Here is a 23346-nt window from a genome sequence, read left to right as displayed (position 1 = left end):
TGTAAATATATATATATATATATATATATATATATATATATATATACACACACACACATATAGTTAAATGAAAAAATGAAACAAAACCCATAGGCACAAGCAAATACACCATAGAGGTAGTATAGAATAGAGTGGAAGAGACGAGTTCAGCTAGTCCAGAGGGGATGGAGGGAGAGTAACCTGAACTGCAGCAGGGTATACACTCGAACATCTACATTTATGGTAGGTACAAAACTGTACTATGTTCATCGTCGCACCCTGCTGCAGTCATCACACTTGGGTAGAATACCAGAGCTAAGGATGGGAGGTGGAGTCAAACAGGGTTAGAGGAGGCTAGAAGGCCCTGCAAAACTGCAGTGGTGAAGCCAGCTCTAGTCTTAGAGTAAAGTGGTAAGTGGTAATGTCTGGTGAAGGTGTGTACTGAACTCCAAGTTGCAGCTTCCAGAATATCCTTGGTTGGCACCCCCCTGAGGAAGGCTGTAGATGTAGCTGCTGCCCTGGTAGAGTGGGGCCTTATGACAACAGGAACTGGTTTTCCGTGGTGGGTGTAGCAAAAACGTATGCAATGTCCTATCCATTTGGAAATGGTCTGTTTTGAGTTAGCCTTTCCTTGTGATGCTGTAGCATAGGATACAAAAAGCTGGTCAGATTTTCTGAAAACCTTAGTTTTATCCAAGTAGTAACGTAGCTGCCTGTGAATGTCCAAGGAATGCAGGAGTCTTTCTCCTTTATTCTGTGGATATGGAAAGAAGGTGGGTAAATGAATGGTTTGATTTAGAGCCACACTGGATACCACCTTAGGCACAAAGGAGGGGTTAGTCCATAGAGAAACTCTGTCTTGATGAAAAATGAGGAAAGACTCTACTGCCATTAGTGCCTGAAGCTCCGAAACTCTTCTAGCTGAAGTGATTGCTAGCAGCAGGGCAGTCTTCCATGATATAAACTTTAAATCAGCTGAGAAAGCTGGCTCAAAAGGAGGTAGCGTGAGTTTTTCCAGAACAAAGTTGAGGTCCCAAGTAGGTGTTGGCGCTATCCTGGGAGGCCTAATGTTTTTGGACCCTCTGAGAAACTGCCTCAGGAGTGGATGTGAAAATAAGGGAGGATCCGTGTTGTAGTGAGCAGAAATAGCTGAGGCGTGGATTTTAACAGATGAAAAAGAAAGCCCTTTGTGTAACATCTCAGTTAGATATTGCAGAATCTGAGGTATGTTTGGCTGAAGGGTATTTTGGCCTTTAGCTTGGTTCCAGGCGCAAAACCTTTTCCATTTGTCTGAGTAGGCTTTCCTGGTGCTGGACCTCCTGGCCTCCAGAATAACTTCCATAACAGCTTGAGAGAGAGGAGCTGGCTGGTTGCTTAGGTGATTTGCCATGCAGCCAAGTTTAAGGTTTTGAGCTGGCTGTGTAGAATCTGATTGTCTTGCTGTGTGAGCAGGTGGGTAACTTGTGGTAGAATCCATGGTGGGCCCTGGGCCATATTCCTTAATAGTGGGTACCTGTGCTGGCGTGGCCAGTCTGGGGCAATGAGTATCATTCGGGGTTGCTCCATCCTGACTTTCAGTAGCACCTTTGTGAGAAGGGGTAGTGGAGGAAAGGCATATACTGTTAGCATTTCCCAACTGAATGAGAGTGCGTCCACATTCCAAGCTTGATGGTGAAAAGTCCCTGTGCAAAACTTTGTTAGCTGAGAGTTTTGAGGGCTGGCAAACAGGTCTATGTCTGGGAGCCCCCATTTTTGAGTTATCATTGCGAATACTTGTGGATCCAGTTTCCACTCGTGGGGATCCATGATGTTTCTGCTTAGGTCGTCTGCCAATGTGTTCTTTTTTCCTGGCAAGAATTGAGCTTGTAATTGAACTTGGTAAGCCAGTGCTGTGTTCCACAAGGACATTGCTTGCCTGCACAGAGGGTAGGAGAGTGTACCCCCTTGTTTGTTTATGTACCACATTACTGTGGTGTTGTCTGTCCTTATGATAAGCTGTCCTGGATGTAAGAGGTCCTTGAAGGCTGTCAGAGCATTTTGTACAGCTAGCATTTCTTTTTGATGGATGTGCAGATTCCTTTGATCTGCTGTCCATATGCCTTGAACGCACCGTCCTGCCATGTGTGCCCCCCAGGCATAGTCCGATGCATCTGTTGTCATAGTTTGCCTGGCTGGGGATAGGGTGAAAGGCTGACCCTTGTTGAGGTGACATGCCTGTGACCACCATAGAAACTCCTGTTGAAGGCAGGGAATGAGATTTATCATTGTTTCCAAGCTGTGGCTGTGTTGAGTCCATACGCTTTTTAGGTACCATTGTAATTTCCTCATATGCAGTTTTGCAAATGGCATTAGTAGTATGCAAGATGCCATGAAGCCCAAGGCCTGCCGAATTTTTCTTGCAGGGAGTTGGGTCTTTGTTGCCATTGTTCTGAAATACTGAGTTAATTGTAGTTGTTTGTCTGGCTTCAGATAAGCCATCTGGGCCGTTGTATTCAAGCTGGCACCCAGGAATGTCATATTTTGTGAGGGCACTAGTTTTGATTTCTTTTCGTTTACTGTGTACCCTAGGCAACTTAGAAGATGTTTTACAAAAGCCAGGTGTTGTAAGAGAATGTCCTTGCTTTCTGCTTGGATGAGACAGTCGTCCAGGTATGGCTATATTTGAATTCCTCTTTGTCTGCAGTATGCAATTACTGGTGCCAGGCATTTTGTGAAGACCCTGGACGCAGTAGATAAGCCAAAGGGCAGTGCAGAGAATTGGTAATGGGTTGAACCTGCAATGAAACGGAGGTATCTTCTGCAACTTTGTCCGATAGGAACATGCAAGTATGCCTCTTTGAGGTCCAACGTTACTAGCCAAGCTTTCCTGCCCAACATGGGAAGAAGCTGCTGTAGTGTTAGCATCTTGAATTTGGGTACTTGCAAGAAGGTGTTTAAAATTGATAGGTCCAGAATAGGTCTCCAAGCATTGTCCTTTCTGGGTACTAGAAAGGGCCTTGAGTAAAATCCTTGGCCTTGCTCCTGTGTAGGCACCAGTTGAATGGCTCTCATGTCCATGAGAGCTGTAATTTGTTTTTGTGCCTCTGCCCATTGATTTTGTGGCAGGTTTGGCATTCCTTTTATCCTTGGCAAGGTGTGGAAATTAAATCTGTATCCGTGTGAGATAATGTCTAGGACCCATTTGTCCTTTGTGACGATGCGCCAGTTGTCTGCAAAAAGTGTTAATTTTCCTCCCAAGGGAGCTGCCAAGAGAGTTTTGCTTGGCAGTTTGAGGTTTAAGTCATTGCGTTTGCCTTCTAGTGGTTTGGGACCAGTCTTCTCCTCCCTTCTGTGTTGTAGTGCCCCATTGGCGAGGTTTGTAAGGGATTTGTGCTTGTCCTCTGCCCCTTGGGTGCCTGTATTTACCCCTCTGTGGTCTGTCAGAAGCTGGAAAGGACCAATTCTTTGTTGGCCAATTTCTGCTGAAGCGTGGGGGCTGTACCTGTAAGAAATCTTTAACCGTCTGCATAGATTTTGCCTTATCCTCCATTTTCTTTAAAACCTCCTCTGCTTTAACCCCTTAACAGCTGCTCTAGAGGAAGCTTCCAATGCATCAAAACCACAATGTAAAGTATGTTTGCCCACCTGTTCAGCTGCATGTAACAGATCTTGCATTTCCTTGAATTCAGACTGTTGAGGGTGCATGTGCATCTTTTGTTTTATTTGAGACATTAGGAATTGCTGGTATTTAAGCATGTGAAATTGACAATTTAGTGCTCTCATAGCTAGAGTAGCTGAGGTTTAAACCTTCTTCCCCCACCTATCTAGTGCTCTGGAGTCCCTTTCTGAGGGTACAGGATTTTTTGCCATAGAAGCCTTAGCCCCTTTGGGACCCTGGGAGATTGTCTCTGGATCAGCAGCAGGGCTTTTGTAAAGGAATTTGTGTGAGTCACGCACTCTATAGTATCTATCTGGTTTGGCTGGAGCAGGAGGCAGAGAATCTGGATTTAGACTAGATTCTAAGAAGACATCATCCACAATGTCCAAAACTGGGGGGATAGCAAGTGGTCTGTGCTGGGGGAGTAAAAGAAAGTCTCGGAGCCTTTTCTTTGAGTCAGAGTAGTCCTGACCTTCCCAGTGGAAATGTTCCCTCATGGTGTATAAGGTTTCCCCAAAGGAATAATCTTCAGGGGGAGAAGCTGAGGGAATGGAGTCTTCAGCAACAGAATCTTCATAAGGGGGAAAGGAGTAATCCTGTTCCTCAGAGGAGCCTGGGGGGGGGGGGGTTTGGAACCCCTGATCAAAGAAATCAAATCTTCAGCCATTTTAAGCATCTGTTTCTTAGGCATAGGGCCTTGACCTGGAGACTGAAGTGTAGACTTTTTTGGCTTTAGAGGAGTCTTAAGCTTAGCATAAGATTTTATGGTGAGGGTAGTCGGTCTGAAGACACCTTCAGAAAGTGTTTCTACAGCACTGGCTACCCCTACTGCAATGTCGTCGGTAGGGCCCTAGAAAAAAGGCTGCGTCGGCCTAGAACTCTCTGCTGGGGGATCCGAAGCGGCCTGGGGATCCAATTCAGCGGTAGCCAGGGGCTGCGTAGGTGCCTCACTGAAAACCGGCGACCGGCCTAGCCGAGGCCTCGGAGTCTGGCTTGGATCTAGGCTGCCTGTCTTTATCCTTGCGTTTTTTTATGCACGCCGGTAGTCGGTTGCTCCGATGGCATAGTGTAATTAAATTTTCTACCGAAGTAGTTTTGTGCGAAATCAAAGCGTCGCTTTATAGTTCGCTTATTGAACCTAGCACAAAACCGACAACCCGTGACGTCGTGGTCTGGGCCTAGGCAAACTATACAAAGAATGAAAGACCTTATGAGGTATTTGCTTCCCACAAGAAATGCAATATTTAACTTTTTCTGACATCGGACTGAGACAAGAAAAGGTTCCCCAACGGGGTACTTAGCTTTGAAGACTTCGGACTGAAACTCGACTCGAAAATCTCAGGTGTTGGCCGACCGGCACTTGTGAACTGCTTCTGCTTCGGGCACCGCACGGCAAGAAAGACTTAAGAAAATGGCGTCGGATGCCTCTGATATACCCCTGGCACTCTGACGTCAGGGAGGAAGTGACAGCAACCGACGCCGGATGAAGACTTTGGAATTCGGGCCGACTGCGGGACCGCCTGACGGCAGGATAACCCAAGTGTGAAGACTGCAGCAGGGTACCACGATGAACATCATTGGTTCAGAAGAAGGGGAAGAACAGTCTGCACTGTGAATATTTTGGATTTTCGTATTTCAGAAAGGTATTTAAATATTCCAGATTAACACTAACCTCCATGACGGCTCCTTTTTGGGTACCAAAGAGATTTTGGTATACAATCCTTTTCCTTTTTGTGATGCAAGTAACGGGTTCTATACCCATCTGCTTGTAAGTTGTGAAGAATTACCAGACAGAAGGGGTTTATCTGGTATAGAGGGTGCGAGCGGATTTCCCTGAAGGGAAGAGTATTTTCTGTCTACTGCCAAATGTAACGCTGAATTACTCTCAGCACTCACTTGTCTGAGCCAATCTGTGGTCAGGTTGCTGGACTGAGCTAAACCCTGAGGGAAGGTTCAAGGGAAAGAGGAAAAGATGGGATTCCCTGAGTCTTGTCATTCTTAATCAGGGAAAGATCTTTTATGGGAAAGGAATCCTTTTTTTTATTTGGTTAGGCAACATTACCCTCCTGCCATTTCATCATAATACCCTAACTCCTATTAGTCTAAAAATCATCCATACATCAATTTCCATCAATCATCCCATTGTTTGATAATCTGGAAACACATGTAATCCAAAAAACTTGCAACACAAAGTGCGACAGGACTAACAACAGAGTAGAAAAGATTACTCCAGATAAAATCACTTTAGCTAGCAGATTTAGGGGACTCTCTGATATGGCATGAGAAAATATGCTTTGTTGAAGTTTCATGTAGTTTAAACAGTTAAGTAGACAGAGACAAATCTAGAGTAAGAAAATCAAAGTTTTTCCCCCAAAAGGAACTTATCTGCCCAGCAAAAGAAAGCACAAGACAACCGATCTTCGAGAAGAGCGTAGTCTTCAGTGGCAGGAAAGCTCTGAAGGTCTTAACATCCAAACTGGTCTTAGTCAGCTCAGCTCAAGCTGCCTAACAGTATGGATGCATCGAAGGTTCCCCTGAAACTATGAAAGCTGACTTTTATATACTTGGCAGGACATAACCCATATAGCTAAGCCTACTGAGACAGTGATGACTATTAATGATCAACCAAAATATTTGGAATCTCATCTTAAATAGTATCAAACTCGGCCACTCTCTGGCACAGCTCCAAACTGCTTCCAGTCAAATACATCTCTAAATCTAGCCAGCATCTGGGGAAAGGTGAATACTGATTTGATTTTTTGAATCAGTCAACCTTCCAAAGAATAAGACAAAAGAGACTCAGAGTGTTTACTACTGCCTGCAGAAGATCCCCCATAAAAATTTGCAGAAGGTAGCCCCATCAGTCATTTGGAACAGGAGCAAAGCCTCCGATTAGCTGACTGTAACACACTACTAGCTAAGGAAATCACATCAGCCCTATACATGGCAATAATCTGATTGTTGTGTGGTGACATTTCGGTTTCATCTTACTATGAACTACAGTGGAGGACAAAATATCTAAGAACATGTCTGGCAAGGGGTGTCTTATCCTCGACCTATCCTGCACCTGAAGGGTTTGGTTCTCCTGTTCCTGAACCAGGTATTAGGACAGCCCACAAGATTGTGTCTGACTCCAGTACCGTAGAAGGTTGCAGGTTCACACTAGGGGTGATGGAGGAAAAGGCAAATGGTCTGTGAGCTGGCTTAAGGCAGCAACAGATTATCAAACTGTAGACTGAGCCATGTTTTTGAGGTTATTTTTTTTTTCTTTTTAAGTGCAACTGGATCTGATGGGGAGGGTAGTTGTACTAGGATCCATCAAGTCAGTAAAAAAAAAAAAAAAAAACACAGACAGGAATAATATACTTAAGGGCCGATTAAAGGCATCAATAATAGAAAATATAAACTACATTCCCACACAGCAAACATGGTTACACTGTATAAAAATAGAAACAGTTTAAATTATGCTAGAAATGTTCTACAATCTGCACACTGCAGCAAATAGAACACAGTCACAGTACCCAGTAAAATTCACTTATCCAGGAAGGGACAAAAATCAAATATATGCCTTATATCAAAAAGAAATATTTTAAAACGCCATAAACAAGCATTCTCTTCAGAACTGAAAAAACTCCACAAAGAATGCAAATAGTCATTTGCGGTAAATACTTCATAGGTAGGTACTAGGCTATCGGCCCTAGGGCCTATACAAGCCAAGCCAAAAAGGTACTCTGGTTTTTGCCACCCAAGAAAATTATTTTCCTGTGCCACTGTCGAGCAGAGCCACAGAAGTGATCCCCGGGGTGAACTTCCTATTTCCCATCCAATCAAGATTTTTCTTGAAGAGTGCTAATGAGGAGCTTTACTTGATATAGATAGGTAGTTTATTCCAGAATATGGGAAGTCTCTGGGACAGGAATCTAGCCCTCCAGCATGTTCTGTTTATTGTGGTGACAAGGTTTAGGTCCCTAAAGCGTGCAGCTCGGAGGGATTGGGATTTCTCTAAGTGGAGCATGTCCAACAGCTCTGCGTTTGACATAGCTTTGTATGTTAGGCAGAGATCACCTCTGAGTAGGCAATATGCGATGCAGTAAAGCTGGAATTTTTTTAGACGTTCTGCGTAGGGCATCTGTCTGAGGCCGGTAATCCTCTTTGTGATGTATTTCTGCGGCCTTTCCAGTTGTTGTAGATGTCTTGTGAGGTACATACCAAAAGGGGCATTGTACTCTATAATGGGTCTAATGAGTGATGAGTAGAGGGGAACAATGACCTCTCTTTCTGGATGAGAAACCTTTTGTGATTAGGTTTGCCACGTAGGATTTCCTGACTACTGTGGCGATGTGATTATCAAAGGAGAGACTACTGTCCACCTGTGTCCTAAGGTCTCTTATCACACTTCTGGTGTTAAGTATACTACCGCCTATGTTGTAGTTCATGGGTACAGAGTTTTTACCAAATGGGATGACAATGCACTTTTTGGCATTGGCCATGGCTTGGACAACCAGGCATCTGTCTCAGTAAGGCCCTTTTGTAGGATGTCCACATCGTTAGGAGTTTCGATTATGGCTCCTAGTTTGCAGTCATCTGCGAACTTCGTTAGCCAAAGACCTTCTGTGTTGGCCTGTACTTTAGAGAAGTAGATACCAAACAGGAGAGGACCCAGGACTGAACCCTGTGGTACTCCACTTTTCACTGGTCTGAAGTCGGATTTGGAGTCTGTTACTTTCACAGTGTGGGTTCTGTCAGTGAGCAAGTTGGCAACCCATCCTGTGACATAGGGATTTATACCTAGTTTAGTGAGTTTATCTATAATTCCAGAGTGGGTGATGGTGTTGAAAGCCTTGGCAAGATCTACATAGGCTGTGTGAACCACCTTTCCCTCATCTATTGCTTTGGTGACTGCTTCAAAGAAGTCTATCAGGTTTAGGAGACATGATCTGCCTTTTACAAACGCAAACTAGGTGGAGTCCAGCGTATGGAGATTACCAATGTCTTTGTTTATAAGTTCCATGGCCTTGCAGACCAGGCTCGTCAGGCTAATGGGGCGGTAGTTCCCAGGGTCCATGGTGGCTCCCCCTTATGAAGTGGGATAACCATTGCTGTGCGCCATTCAGCAGGCACAACGCCTGAGGTGAGGCTATGATTGAACATAGTACTTAGGTGGGGTGCCAGTTCGTTCTGTAGTTCGTGTAGAATGCAGCCAGGTATGTTGTCTGGTCCCATGGATGCTGTGTTCTTGGCTTTGGAGAGTGTGGTTTTTACCTGTGCAGCTGGGATTACAAGAACTTTGCATTCTTCCAGTATAGAGATGGGCTCTTTAGGGGGTGAGAGGGGGGTAAAGTTAGTACTGAACCTATCTGCCAGGATGTTGGCAATATCAGTTGGGTCTGTACATTTAGTGCCATTGTGCTGCAACTCAGAGCAGATCTGAGTGCTGCCATTGAGATTCTTGACATAGCTATAGAATGCTTTGTGGTTGTCTTTAGAATCAGTGGCGATTTTGTTTTCGTAACTAGCTTTGGAGGATTTTATCAGGGATCGCAGCTTCTTACTGAGGCTGACCAGGGAGCTCCTCCTCTCATGGGATTTTACTCACTTTTGCAACAGTTTCTTCCTTCTGTTGTACAGTTTATTTATGGCAGGGGATCACCAGATTGGCTTCCTTTTTGTTGAGGATAGGGTCTTGGTTCTGTTTGGGATAGCACGATCCATGCACTTGTGGAAGTGCTTATAAAGTGCAATTGTGTAGGATTCAGTAGTCGCAACTGTACTGTCCATCTGCATGGGTGTCATGAAGTTCACCACTTCTGACTTAAGCATGAAGTTGGCTGCTATAGCAGAGTTGCATTAGTACTAAATAATAAAACTGAAGAAAAAAATGCAATACATTCCTGCTAAAACTTCAAAATGAAGCAGATAAACAGCAGGCCTCCTGGCACCCAGCCAAGAGACAGTCCCCAGTGTTCAACTGACACCACAGACAGAATTTCAGTTTCCCAGTACAAGTCATAAAACACTTCAAAAACAAGTAAGTTTGTAAACCAGTATTAACCAGACAAACAGCAGAGATAAAACTCCCAGAGGAATTAACAGCAGTAGTAAAAATTAATATTAAAATAAAAATGTAACATTTGTTTACTTTATGTTTTATTAAAAAATAAAGTATATAATGATAAAGAGGAAGGGAAGTTCCCAAAGAGATCTTATCTGAGCTACAGACTGCTGAGGAGATTCAATGTAAAAGTCCTGTACTGGGCACAAAGGAGTGACTAAAGTACAGTTTTGTACCTACCATAAATGTAGATGTTGAGTGTTCACACTGCTGCAGTCATTACACACTTGGGTTATCCTGCCGTCAGGCGGTCCCCGCAGTCGGCCAGAGTTCCAAAGTCTTGGTCCGGTGTCGGTTGCTGTCGCTTCTTCCCTGACGTCAGTGCGCCAGGGGTATATAAGATGCATCCGACGCCATTTTCTTCAGTTTTTCTTGCCCCAGATGTCAGGTGCCCCCAATAGGTAGGCAATACATATTGCTAATGAAAAATATACATATAAAATAAAAGCAATACCTTCAGTTACAAGCAAATACACCACAAAGGTTGTATAGGATAGAAAGGTATAGATAAGTCCAGCTAGTTCAGCGGGGATGGAGGGAGGGTAACCTGGACTACAGCAGTGTGAACACTCGAACATCTACATTTATGGTAGGTACAAAACTGTACTATGTTCATCATGTTACACTGCTGCAATCATTACACTTGGGTAGAATCCCAAAGCTAAGGTTGGGTGGCTGGTCTATAAAGAGTTAGGATTGGCTATGAGGCCCTGCAGAACTGCAGTGGCAAATCCTGCTCTGGATTTAGAGTAAAGAGGAAGGTGGTAGTGCTTGGTAAAGGTGTGCACTGAACTCCAAGTTGCAGCCTCCAAAATTTCCTTGGTAGGTACTCCTCTGAGAAAGGCTGCTGAAGCGGCTGTTGCCCTGGTGGAATGTGGCCTAATGGTATTTGGGACTGATTTTCCATGCTGTGTGTAGCAGTAACAAATACAGTGTCCTATCCATTTGGATATAGTCTGCTTTGAGATAGCCTTGCCCTGTGATCCTGCAGCATATGCTACAAACAGTTGCTCAGTTTTCCTGAAAGCTTTTGTTTTGTCTAAGTAGAAGCGGAGCTGCCTGTGTATGTCCAAAGAATGCAGAAGTTTCTCCCTTTATTCTGGGGATTTGGATAAAAGGTTGGCAAATGGTTGGTTTGGTTAAGAGCCACACTAGATATCACCTTTGGCATAAAGGTAGGGTTTGTCCTTAAAGAAACCCTGTCCTGATGAAAAATTATAAAAGGTTCCACTGCCATTAATGCCTGCAGCTCTGAGACTCTTCGTGCTGAGGTTACTGCCAGGAGCAGAGCTGTTTTCCATGATAAAAATTTTAGACTGGCTGTATTGGCTGGCTCAAAAGGTGGCGTGGTCAGTTTTTCCAAAAGAAATTGAGGTCCCAAGTTGGTGTTGGTGCTCTCCTGGGCGGGCTTAAGTTTTTAGCCCCTCTGAGGTACTGCTTTAGCAAGGGATGAGAGAATAAAGGAAGATCCATGTTGTAATGTGCTGAAATGGCAGAGGCGTGGATCTTAACTGATGAGAAGGCTAGGCCTCTGTCCAGCATCTCAGTTAAGTATTGTAAAATCTGAGGAATGTTTGGAACAATAGGGTCAAGGCTTTGAGCCTGGTTCCAGGCGCAGAATCTCTTCCATTTTTCTGAGTAAGCTTTCCTGGTGCTAGGCCTCCTGGCCTCCAAAATGACATCCATAACAGCTTTAGAGAGAGGTATTGCCTGTTTGACTAATGCATCTGCCATGCAGCGTTTAGGGTTTTGAGCTGACTGTGCAGGATCTGATTGTTTTGTTGAGTCAGGAGGTGTGGAATTTGAAGCAAAATCCATGGTGGGCCTTGAGTCAAGTTCCTTAAGATAGGGTACCAGTGCTGGCATGGCCAGTCTAAGCAATCAGGATCATCTGTGGTTTTTCTTGTCTGGCTTTTAGGAGTACCTCTGAAAGGAGAGGCAGCGGCTGGAAGGCATAAACTTTTAGGTTTTTCCAGCTGAACAAAAGAGCATCCACTTTCCATGCTTGTCTGTGGTAAGTCCTTGGGCAGAATTTCTGTAGTTGGCAATTCAGTGGGGAGGCAAAAAGATCTATGTCTGGGCATCCCCATTTTTGCGTTACCATGCTGAAGATTTGTGGATTCAATTTCCATTTGTGAGGGTCCATGATATTTCTGCTTAGATAGTCTGCCAGAGGATTTTTCTTTCCTGGCAGGAATTGTGCTTGCAGGTGAACTTGATACATTAGAGCTGTGTTCCACAAGGTCATGGCTTGCCTGCATAGGGGATAAGAATGAGTGCCTCCTTGCTTGTTTATGTACCACATTACTGTGGTGTTGTCTCTGTCTTTAGTAATAGTTGTCCTGGATGCAGAAGGTCCTTGAAAGCTGTTAGGGCATTTTGAACAGCCAACATCTCTTTTTGACTGATGTGAAGATGCATCTGGTCTGTGGTCCACTTGCCCTGAATGCATTTTCCTGCCATGTGTGTTCCCCCAGGCGTAATCCGAATTATCTGTTGTTAGAGTTTGCCTGGCTGTGGGTTGGGTAAAAGGCTGACCCTTGTTTAGGTGACATGCCTGTGCCCACCATCGAAACTCCTGTTGCAGGCAGGGAATCATTGGTATTACTGCTTCTAAACTGTGAGAGTGTTGAGTCCAAACACTTTTTAGGTACCAATAATGTAATTTCCTCATATGCAGTCTGGCATATGGTATTAGTAGTATGCAAGATGCCATGAATCCCAGGGCTTGCAGAATTTTTCTTGCAGGGAGATGGGACATTTTTGCCAGTGATTGAAAATATTGAGTTAGTTAAACTTGTTTGTCTGGCGTGAGGTAAGCCATCTGGGCAGTTGTACTTAAGCTGGCACCCAGGAATATAATCTGTTGTGAGGGCACTAGTTTTGACTTCTTTTCATTTACTGTGTATCCTAGAGAAATTAGCAACCTTATTACAAACGCCAGATGCTGTAGAAGAATGTCCTTGGTCTCTGCTTGAATGAGGCAGTCGTCCAGGTATGGATATATTTGAATTCCTTTTTGTCTGCAAAATGCAATTACTGGTGCCAGGCACTTTGTGAAGACCCTGGGCGCAGTAGATAAACCAAAGGGCAGTGCAGAGAATTGGTAAGTGCATTGTACCAGCTTTGAATCTGAGGTATCTTCTGCAATTTTGTCTGATAGGGACATGCAGTATGCCTCTTTGAGGCCCAGAGTAACAAGCCAATCCTCCTTGCCCTGCATGGGTAGAAGCTGCTGTAATGTCAACATTTTGAATTTTGGAATATCCAGGTAAGTATTCGGAATTGAAAGGTCTAGTATGGGTCTCCATGCCTTGTCCTTTCTGGGGACCAGAAACAGTCTTGAGTAAAATCCTTGTCCCATTTGTCTTGGGTGATTGTTTGCCAGTTTTGAGAAAAAAGTGCTAGTTTTCCCCCTAAGGGGGCTTCCAAAAGGGACGTGCTTGACGTACTAAGGGGAAAGTCATTGTGACTGTTTCCTGTAAGGTTGAGACTTGTCCTCACCTCCTTTTGGGGTTGAGGTGCCCCCACTGTCGTTGTCTGTTTGAGCCTTGGGGTTGAGATCTGCCTCTTGGGCGTCTGTATCTGCCTCTCTGTGGCCTGTCTGACAATGGAAAGGACCAATTCTTTGTTGGCCAATTTCTGCTAAACCGAGGTGGCTGTACCTGTAAGAAATCCTTGAATGTTTGCATAGATTTAGCTTTATCCTCCATTTTCTTTAACACCTCTTCTGCCTTAACACCAAACAAGGTATCATGCTGTAATGGAACATCCAATAATTTTGCCTTAACATGATCAGGTAAACTCTGTTCTTTTAACCAAGCATGTCTTCGAATCACAGAACCTGTAACTGCGGCTCTACAAGAGGCCTCTAAAGAATCAAAACCACATTGCAGAGTATTTTTTCCCACCTGTTCAACTGCATGCAATAAATCCTGCATTTCTTTACAATCAGGAGCTTCTGAGCTTGCAAGTATTTTCTGTTTTAACTGAGCCATTAAACATTGTTGGTACTTAAGCATGTGAAACTGGCAATTTAAAGCTCTTACTGCTGAAGTTGCAGAAGTGTATACTTTCTTCCCCCATCTATCCAAAGCTCTGGAATCTCTGTCAGAGGGTACTAGATTTTTTGCAATGGAAGCCTTAACCCCTTTTGGACCCTGGGAAATAGTTTCTGGATCAGCAGAAGGGTTTTTGTACAGAAACTTGAGAGTCAGGGTCTCTAATACCTATCTGGCTTGGCTGGAGCAGGGGGCAGAGAGTCAGGAGATAAGCTGGATTCAGAGAACACATCATCCACAATGTTTAGCACAGGCGGAATAGCCAGCGGCCTGTGCTGAGGCAATAAAAGGAAATTCCTGAGCCTTTTCTTGGATTCTGAACAATCCTGACTTTCCCAATGGAAATGCACCCTCATGGTATGCAAAGTTTCCCCAAAAGAATAATCCTCAGGAGGAGAGGCTGAAGGGATAGATTCTTCAGCATCAGAGTCCTCATAAGGGGGTAGAGAGTATCCCTGGTCTGAAGTGGAATCAGAGGAAATAGAAACCTGATCAGAGGAATCATAGTCTGTATCCTGCCTAGGCCTTTTCTCAGGAGGGGGATGGAAACCCCTGATTAGAGTAATGAGGTCTTCGGCCATTTTAAACATCTGTTTCTTAGGCATGAAGGACTGTCCAGGAGAATGCTGTACTTGTTTCTTTGTCTTTAATGGTACCTTTGGCTTGGCTGTTGTTTTAATGATAAGTTGTGAAGGTCTGAAAACACCCTCAGAAGCCGATGCCTGCTCAGCGGCTCCTGACCCATCTGAGGGATTAGTTTCCATACGCCCAATACCTTGAGTTTCCAGAGGCCTAGTTGTCTCCACGTGGGAGTCGGAAGCGGCCTGTGGCTCTGAGGTAGCAGGTGTCAGGGGCTGCGAAAACGCCTCACTGAGAACCGGCGAACCGGCAACTGGCCTAGAAGAGGTTTTGTCGTCATTTTTGGACCTCGGATGCCTGTCTTTATCCTTGTCTTTGCGTTTTTTCGGTATTGAGGTCGTCGGTTGATCTGACGGCATAGTATAACTGAACCTTCGGCCGTAGTGCAAAGCAAAATCCAAACGTCTTTTTATAGTGCGTTTGTTAAATCTAGCACAAAACCGACAACTAGTGACGTTGTGATCAGGGCCTAGGCATGGAATACAGTAAGAGTGGAAGTCCTTATGAGGTATTTGCTTCCCACAAGAAATACAATTATTAACTTTTGCTGACATCGGTCTGAGGCAAGAAAATGTTTCCCCAACGGGGGTACTTAGCTTTATTGAAGACTTCGGATCTGAAATTAGACTTCGAAAATCTCAGGAGTCGGCCGACCGGCACTTGCGAACTGCTTCTGCTACCACGCGGCAAGAAAGACTGAAGAAAATGGCTTTGGATGCATCTTATATACCCCTGGCGCTCTGACGTCAGGGAAGAAGCGACAGCAACCGATGCCGGACCAAGACTTTGGAACTCTGGCTGACTGCGGGACCGCCTGATGGCAGGATAACCCAAGTGTAATGACTGCAGCAGTGTAACACGATGAACATCTGACACTGTGTCACAGTGGTTGGGCTTCCCTTGATAGGAGGGGTTTAACCAATACCCCATCACAAGTAGTCAAAAACGGGGATTCTGAACTCCGGAAAGTTGCCAGTGTAGGTATTTGGGCAGGCAAAGAACACATATGCTAATGAAGCAGCGTGAATAATAAACATCTTTCAAACTCCTTAACGAAGTTGCTAAATAAATCTGAAACAAAGATCAAAAGGTTCTGTATTATGATCACATAGCCTCAGACAAAGCAAACATTTGAGTGGGGAACTATTTAGGGGTACATTGCCTACCATACACATACTTGTTTACGGACTTAGAGGAGGCAGATGCAATCTCTTGGAAAAATAACTATCTTCTGGATGATGACAAACTCTTCAAAATGACAATATCACAATTATGAATGACAAACAAAACACTCAACAGTAAAGCACACAAGAGTCAATACCTTTGCTGGTGGTTGCAAGACAAGCACTGGCCACTGCAGGGGTAAGACAACAGCTATGCAAAAATGGTACAGCTATCACAGTTAAGATTTATTTACTTATATAATGCTCTTCCTTGAAGGGTACATATGATGTTTTCTGCAAAATAAAATATAACCCCACACACAGCACTGCTAACCGCACACACAGCACTGCAAACCTGTAAAACATCAACCAATCTTTTGATAAATAATGAAACCCAGCTTTGCAGAGAGTGATTTTTTTCCCATCCATTTTTACATCCCTGTTTCTTGTGATCCTGAGCAGAATAAAGCAGGTATTGGATGAAGAATAGATAAAAGTACTAGAATAAGATTTTTATTTTTTAACTGGAAAGCAAAAGATCATGCCATCACCTCTTGAAAGGAAGGCTGTCCTCATTTTCTGTAGAGGAGAAAAAAAAAATTTAAAACTGAACTTGCCTGATCATAGAGTTTTCCAACAAGTTTCAGGTGTTTCTCGCCACCTTCATGAAAAATCACACCATGTCTCTGCTGAGCCATCAACAAACAGAGTGGAAGAGCTAAATCATGCTCCAACAAGGCATCTTTTAATCGCTGTGAGGACTTTTTGGTGTTCCTGATCTGTCCGAAGTATCCACCCTGCAGGTAAAGAAACGGTAAAACTTTCAATTGGCAATCCTGCAAAACTCTCCAAGTCATAAAAACAAAGACAGCCGCAATTATCATGACTATATACTGTACATACTAGAGCTGCACACCAAATATTCTAAAGTTACACAGTAGACAATTATTTATCACTCACCATTTGACTGAATAATTCACTTGGGGATATCCCAAGACAAAAAAAAAAATTCAAGTTAAAGAAAGCACAAAAACAGCTTATCTAACAAAATATTACAAGAGCATGCAAACATTTCCATCAGAAAAAAACACCAACAGTACTTCTTGTTTCTAAAAGATGCTAGAATTACAAATGGCAGCAGATGGATGATGGACATATACTTAAGGCATAAAGCCAAAAAATATACAGAAAAACATGCTTCAATTCCACTTGAGAAAATGGGTAACTTGTCATGATCTACGACATCAATGCAAATGAAACAGGAAATGCAGATTTTCAGCAATACGGATTATAAAGTGTACATGCAGTGAGAAATGCAGACGGCATTAAATTTACAAATCCCACCAGCTTGAGAAACAGAAAATGGCAAACTTTAAGTAGTCACTACTACTGTACTGCACTGTAAACAGATTTATATGCAAGCATGCTGAACAGAGCCCAATTCTGACAAATCATACAATACAGCAGTAAGTAAAAAAACACAAAGGCTTAAACATGACTGATTTACTTCCACTGGACCTTCTATATTCGATTCTACAAAAAAAAATTCATATAAAAATATCTACATAAAAACAAAAGTGCAGGGAAGTACTGCAGTAGCTGGGTGCCAGGCATGGGAGAAGTACTAGACCATGAAGCAACTCAAAAAAAAGTAGGAACACAAATAATTGTTTTTGTGGGCACTCTTTACAGGTATACTAAACAGGAGTTGAACTGCCTACTAGTACTGATGTTTATGAGAGAAGTGAATGCCAAGAGGAACAACAAGGCACTGGTAATAGTCAAATGACTACTGACAGATTTTAAACTATACGTAGGTTACTTCACAGCGGAATAATTTCTCTGTCTGCCAGCATTCTTACACTTACAACAGAAAAAAACAAACCGGCAACTTCGTAGCTCTGCAAGTACACCAATAAGTGCTTCCACTCCGTGTGGATTGAATAAAATCACAGCTGGCAAACGGACTGAAGTAACTGTCTCAAATTTAATAATCAGTGGCTAAAACAACAACGAACAAAGCAAAAAACCGTACACACTCAGTTAAGCGCTTTCACCCAGCGTATTCGGGCTTCTTCAGAACTAACAATTTGATACAATAATGGTTACTATAAAACTTTTTTGGTGCCAATTTTGTAACCATATTTAAAGACACAATACATCTAATAATTTAGTTGCTAGGAAATACAAATATAATACAAATGTATTACATGAAACACATCTCTCATAGGACTCTGAGCATAAATAGACTAATGCATAATAAATGGGTGAAAATTAATATGCTATGTGAAAAATATATATGAATTTTATAACATAAAATACAATGTATTTATATAGATGAAAAATATTTAAAACCTTCATAAATGTCAATTGATATAAATACTAAATCGTATAAAAGTCTATGAATTCATCAATATTTTATATTTAAAAATTTTTAAAAATTGTGTATAACTTACATATCTTAAACAAATTCTTGTAGTATAAGTAAATATATATATATTATTATATGTTATATATAAATACAATGTAGTTGTAAAATTATTAATATTCATAAAAATGTTTAATATTTATAAAAAATGTTAAATATAATGTAAAATTAAATACAATATAAAAATTGAGTGTGATATAGAAATTAATAAAGTAATAATAATGGTTTTATGGCTATATTATCATTTAACCCAGGTGGTGTGGTAGCATCTAAATATATTTACCACCATACCTCTCTATAACTGAGTAAACTTTTAAAATCTCCACCTGTTGGATCAATTTTAATCACTTCCAAAATTATAAATTTAAAATAATGACCATCCCCTTTTCTATCAATATGTCTATAAAAGGCATTAGTAGTATCTTTAGTTCTTATACTATATATGTGGTCGTAAATCCTTTTCCTTAGATGTCTTTCGGTTTTACCTATATAAAAACTAGAGCATTTTTGACAAATGCTTAAATAAATGACCATCCTACTGTGACAATTACCCGCCTTTCTTATTACATGACTATTGTGTCCATTAGCTAAATGTATAATATTCTCTTCAGACATAAATTTGCATTGATTACATGTACCACACTTCGGACTTAGACTAGGAATCAATTTTTTCTTTCCAAAAGTTTTATATTGCACCAGCTGATTGATGTTTGTTCCCATTTTGTATGTATATATCGGTTTGTCTCCCAATATTTTACATAACTGAACATCTTTAGATATAATGTACCAAAAGTCATATATAATCTTTTTAATGTAGCTGACTGCTATATTGAACTGCATAATAAAAGACCTGTGAGAGAGATTTTGATTGTTAACTAACTTAATATTATCACCATCTCCAGATATACCATTCTGTTGGATAACCCATTTAAATTTACTCCCTAATAATGGTTGATATCTAGTATGCCTTGCTTGTAAAATATATTGTATGGTGTTGTCCATCATAGTCAAGGGATATCCCCTCTGTAAAAATAACTTCTTTATAAAATATTATTCATAATTTAACATTTCATCATCAGAAGTCATACGTGCAGCCCTCGCACACTGACCTTTGAATACATTGTTCTTTAATTTTTCTGGATGACAGCTGGTGTAATGTAAATAATTATTAGAAAATGTATCTTTTCTGTATATAGAAGTAAAGGTATTTAACTGATACTGAATAAAGTTATCTAAATAAGGTAATCCAGTATTATTATAAGTAAACTTTAAAAATTCACTACTCTTAAGAAATTTAATAAATGATTCCAAAGTGTCGGAATCTGCATCCCACAATATATATATATCGTCCAAGAACATGGAATAATATTTCACATGTTTATAAAATTCACTCTTAAATAGTACTGTATCTTCCCAGTACAGCATCACTAAATTAGCATAAATGGGAGCACAAGCGTCTCCCATTGCTACTCCTTTTGTTTGTTTAAAGTATTCGCCTTCAAAATATATATAATTATTCTCCAACACAATGGACATAATTTCCTCAAAGTCTAATTTCTTCCCATTCAAGGCTTGAATACTTAAAGATACTAGTACTAAAAGCTTCAAGTCCTTGGTCCTTAAGAATGCAGGAAAATAAATCTATCACGTCTATTGTAAGAAATTGAATATGATGAAAATTTATATCTAGAGGAAAATTACTTAGAAATGCCCAAGAATTTTTAACCATATGGGGAACTTTTTCATATAAAAATTTCAGTTTGTAATCAATATACTTCCCCCCAATGGGAAGGTTTTGGATTTATTCCCAGAAACTATAGGACGAAAGGGGGGGGGGGGTCACGTATATTTTTATGTACTTTAGGTATACCAACTAAGGTGGCTAACTTAGGAAATTTCACTGTTACAAAATCATAAATCTCTTTAGTAATTCTTCCCTCTATATAGTATTCCTCTATATAGGAATCAATCCTTTGATAGGCAATATTGAGCTCGTTTATAGAGATGGGTGCGTAATTACCAGAGTAGTGCAACATATCATATATCTTCTTAATATATTGTGTATTGTCGTATAAAACGACACCTCCTCCTTTGTCTGGTTTCATAACTCTGATATTTGTATCCTCTCTGAGGTCAGACAATAGACTTTCTTCTTCATATGTTAAATTCCCAATAGATGTTATCTGTTTAAGTTTATTAGATTCATGATAGATTTGTCTAATAGTTATATTCTCATACATTTCAATACTGGGATGGCTAGGTGGGTTGAAACTACTTATTTTCTTAAAGGGGGTATTAATATGTACTTTATAGGTGGTATTATCTAAATCCGTCATATTTAAATTATTGAAATAAATAGGTAAATTAGCTTTCCGTATGAATTTTTTGAACTCTATGATAGTGTCTGTCAAATTAAACCTAGGATTCGGTATAAATTTCATACCTTTACTAAATAAATCAAAATGAACTTTATCAATGTTTACATCGGTGTAACTGTAGATATTAAAATTATTACATGTATATACATTTCCATCTATTTCAATTTTATTAATAATATTACTATTATTATCTTGATCATCTGGATATTCCACCTTAGAATTTAATACCACCTCTTCCTTGTGTAATTCTGGTTCCCTTTCCAGTGAGGTTGTGTATATTGTTTCCCACCTTTTTGAAAATCCCCCTTATAAGGATGTTGTTCATTATGGTATGCTGTTCCATACCCTTTCCTATAATTGGGGTTCTCCTTCCCCTCTCCCTGCCATGTGTGTTCATAAAAATTGTCATTTGTATTATCCTTGGACCTCTTTTCTGGCCAAATAAATATATGCCTTACAGCTATTATATTGCTCACTATCCCTTGTTATTATTTTCGATTTCCTCTGTGTAATATTAGAAACCCACAATTTAGCTTCATGAAATTGCTTATTATACAAATTCTCCCACTGGGAGAATAAAAGATCATTTGTAATATTGATGTTTAATTTCTCTGCCTCAGATATAAGTTTACTCAGTTTCTCGTCATTATGTTTCATTAATAAACGCATAAAATTAAAACCACAATTATCAAAAAAACAATTAAATTCCTTTACAACATCTGTAGTAAAATCAATACCTAAAGGTAACTTAAAACATCTAAGTCCCTTAGGTACTATTTTCAATTCTAAATTCTTAATCAAATATTCATTGTCAACTTTAATACTATTAATACTTTTTAACTTTTTCCCTAATGAAAATATCATGGTTTTTAAATTATCATAATCGATATTCTCTGTTCTTGAGACATTATTATCACATTTGAAATCATTCAATCTATAATTAAATAATAAAAAGTCATTAAATTTATTGTCCTCAATATTAGAATTCCCCTTGCCCGTGGAGTGTCCAGGACTGGACACTGGTTTCACAGTACCTTTATGTTGTTGAGTAATTAATCCAGCAACAAACGAATAAGTTTTAGAAGGAAAATGTCTTTTGGGTTTAGTTCCAGTCCTTAGGGCATCTTCATTGATATCATATAAGGAAAAGTCAAATGTGAAATCCGATAGGTTTATTTTACTGGCATTACAGGATTCGTTTATGTCCAAAGTATTAATTGCTCTCCTATGACATTCACCCTGTCCATTAGGTATATCTAGACTGTCTGAAGATACAACTTCTTCTGACATATCAGTATTATTTGCCCTACTAGTCAATTCTCCGTTCTTGTCATATTAACATATAATATATATATATTTACTTATAATACAAGAATTTAAGATATGTAAGTTGCACACAATTTTTAAATGTTTTAAATCTAAAATATTGATGAATTCATAGACTTTTATACAATTTAGTATTTCTATCAATTGACATTTATGAAGGTTTTAAATATTTTTCGTCTATATAAATACATTGTATTTTATGTTATAAAATTCATATATATTTTTCACATAGCATATTAATTTTCACCCATTTATTATGCATTAGTCTATTTATGCTCAGAGTCCTATGAGAGATATGTGTTTCATGTAATACATTTGTATTATATTTGTATTTCCTAGCAACTAAATTATTAGATGTATTGTGTCTTTAAATATGGTTACAAAATTGGCACCAAAAAAGTTTTATAGTAACCATTATTGTATCAAATTGTTAGTTCTGAAGAAGCCCGGATACGCTGGGTGAAAGCGCTTAACTGAGTGTGTACTGTTTTTTGCTTTGTTCGTTGTTGTTTTAGCTGCTGATTATTAAATTTGAGACCGTTACTTCAGTCCGTTTGCCAGCTGTGATTTTATTCAATCCACACGGAGTGGAAGCACTTATTGGTGTACTTGCAGAGTTATGAAGCATTCTTACACTTGCAGTTTAAGGTGAATTTATTAAAAGGTCTATTTTATATTATTGAAATGCCGTTATTTTGAATGGATTTTCATTGACATGTAAAATTCAAACTCTTATAATAGCGAAAACCCGAATAAGCCAATTCTTTCCCTGGGAAAGAAATCATTAGCCCTACCATGAAAGTACAGTTTTGTACCTACCATAAATGTAGATGTTCGAGTGTATTCACTGCTGCAGTCATTACACTTGGGTTATCCTGCAGTCAGGCGGTCCCGCAGTCGGACAGAGTTCCAAAGGCTTGGTCCGGCGTCGGTTGCTGTCGCTTCTTCCCTGACATCAGTGCGCCAGGGGTATATAAGATGCAGCCGACGCCATTTTCTTCAGTTTTTCTTGCCCAAGATGTCAAGTGCCCCCAAATAGGTAGGCAATACATATTGCTAATAAAACATACATAAAAAGTAAAACCAAAACCTTCAGTTACCAGCAAATACACCACATAGGTAGTATAGGGTAGAAAGGTACAGATACGTCCCAACTAATAAAGAGGGGATGGAGGGAGGGTAACCTGGACTGCAGCAGTGAATACACTCGAACATCTACATTTATGGTAGGTACAAAACTGTACTATGTTCATCGTGTTTCACTGCTGCAATCATTAAACTTGGGTTGAATCCCAAAGCTAAGGTAGGGTGGCTGGTTCTATAGAGGATTTGGGGTGGCTATGAGGCCCTGCAGCACTGCAGTGGCAAAGCCAGCTCTGGATTTAGAATAAAGAGGCAAGTGATAATGTTTGGTAAAGGTGTGCACTGAACTCCAAGTTGCAGCTTCCAAGATATCTTTGGTAGGTACTCCTCTAAGGTAGGCAGTTGAAGTGGCTGTTGCCCTTGGTGGAATGTGGCCTAATGTTGCTAGTTACAGTTTTCCCATGCTATGTGTCCTATCCACTTTGAAATGGTCTGCTTTGAAATAGCCTTTCCCTGTGATCCTGCAGCATATGCTACAAA

General features: G+C 40.6%; 1 protein-coding gene across 1 annotated transcript in view; it reads right to left on the bottom strand.

Annotated features, from left to right (window-relative positions):
* The window catches only part of LOC122789852 (THO complex subunit 2-like), a 2223396-nt gene extending 2203041 nt beyond the window's left edge, over positions 1-20355 (bottom strand). Inside the window, exons 1-3 of the mRNA XM_044057286.1 lie at positions 20040-20355; positions 17099-17124; positions 16209-16388 (exon numbers count right to left, since the gene is read on the bottom strand). Coding sequence (XP_043913221.1) covers positions 16209-16388; positions 17099-17124; positions 20040-20355 — 522 coding nt within the window. The remainder of the gene's footprint in view (positions 1-16208; positions 16389-17098; positions 17125-20039) is intronic.
* Between the last annotated feature and the right edge of the window lie 2991 nt (positions 20356-23346).

Source organism: Protopterus annectens, chromosome 15.part0 (assembly GCF_019279795.1).
Source record: "Protopterus annectens isolate FY-2018-M chromosome 15.part0, PAN1.0, whole genome shotgun sequence".
Lineage (NCBI taxonomy): Eukaryota > Metazoa > Chordata > Ceratodontiformes > Protopteridae > Protopterus > Protopterus annectens.
Note: the sequence above shows the minus strand (reverse complement) of the source record. Positions and strands in the feature narration are given on the sequence as shown.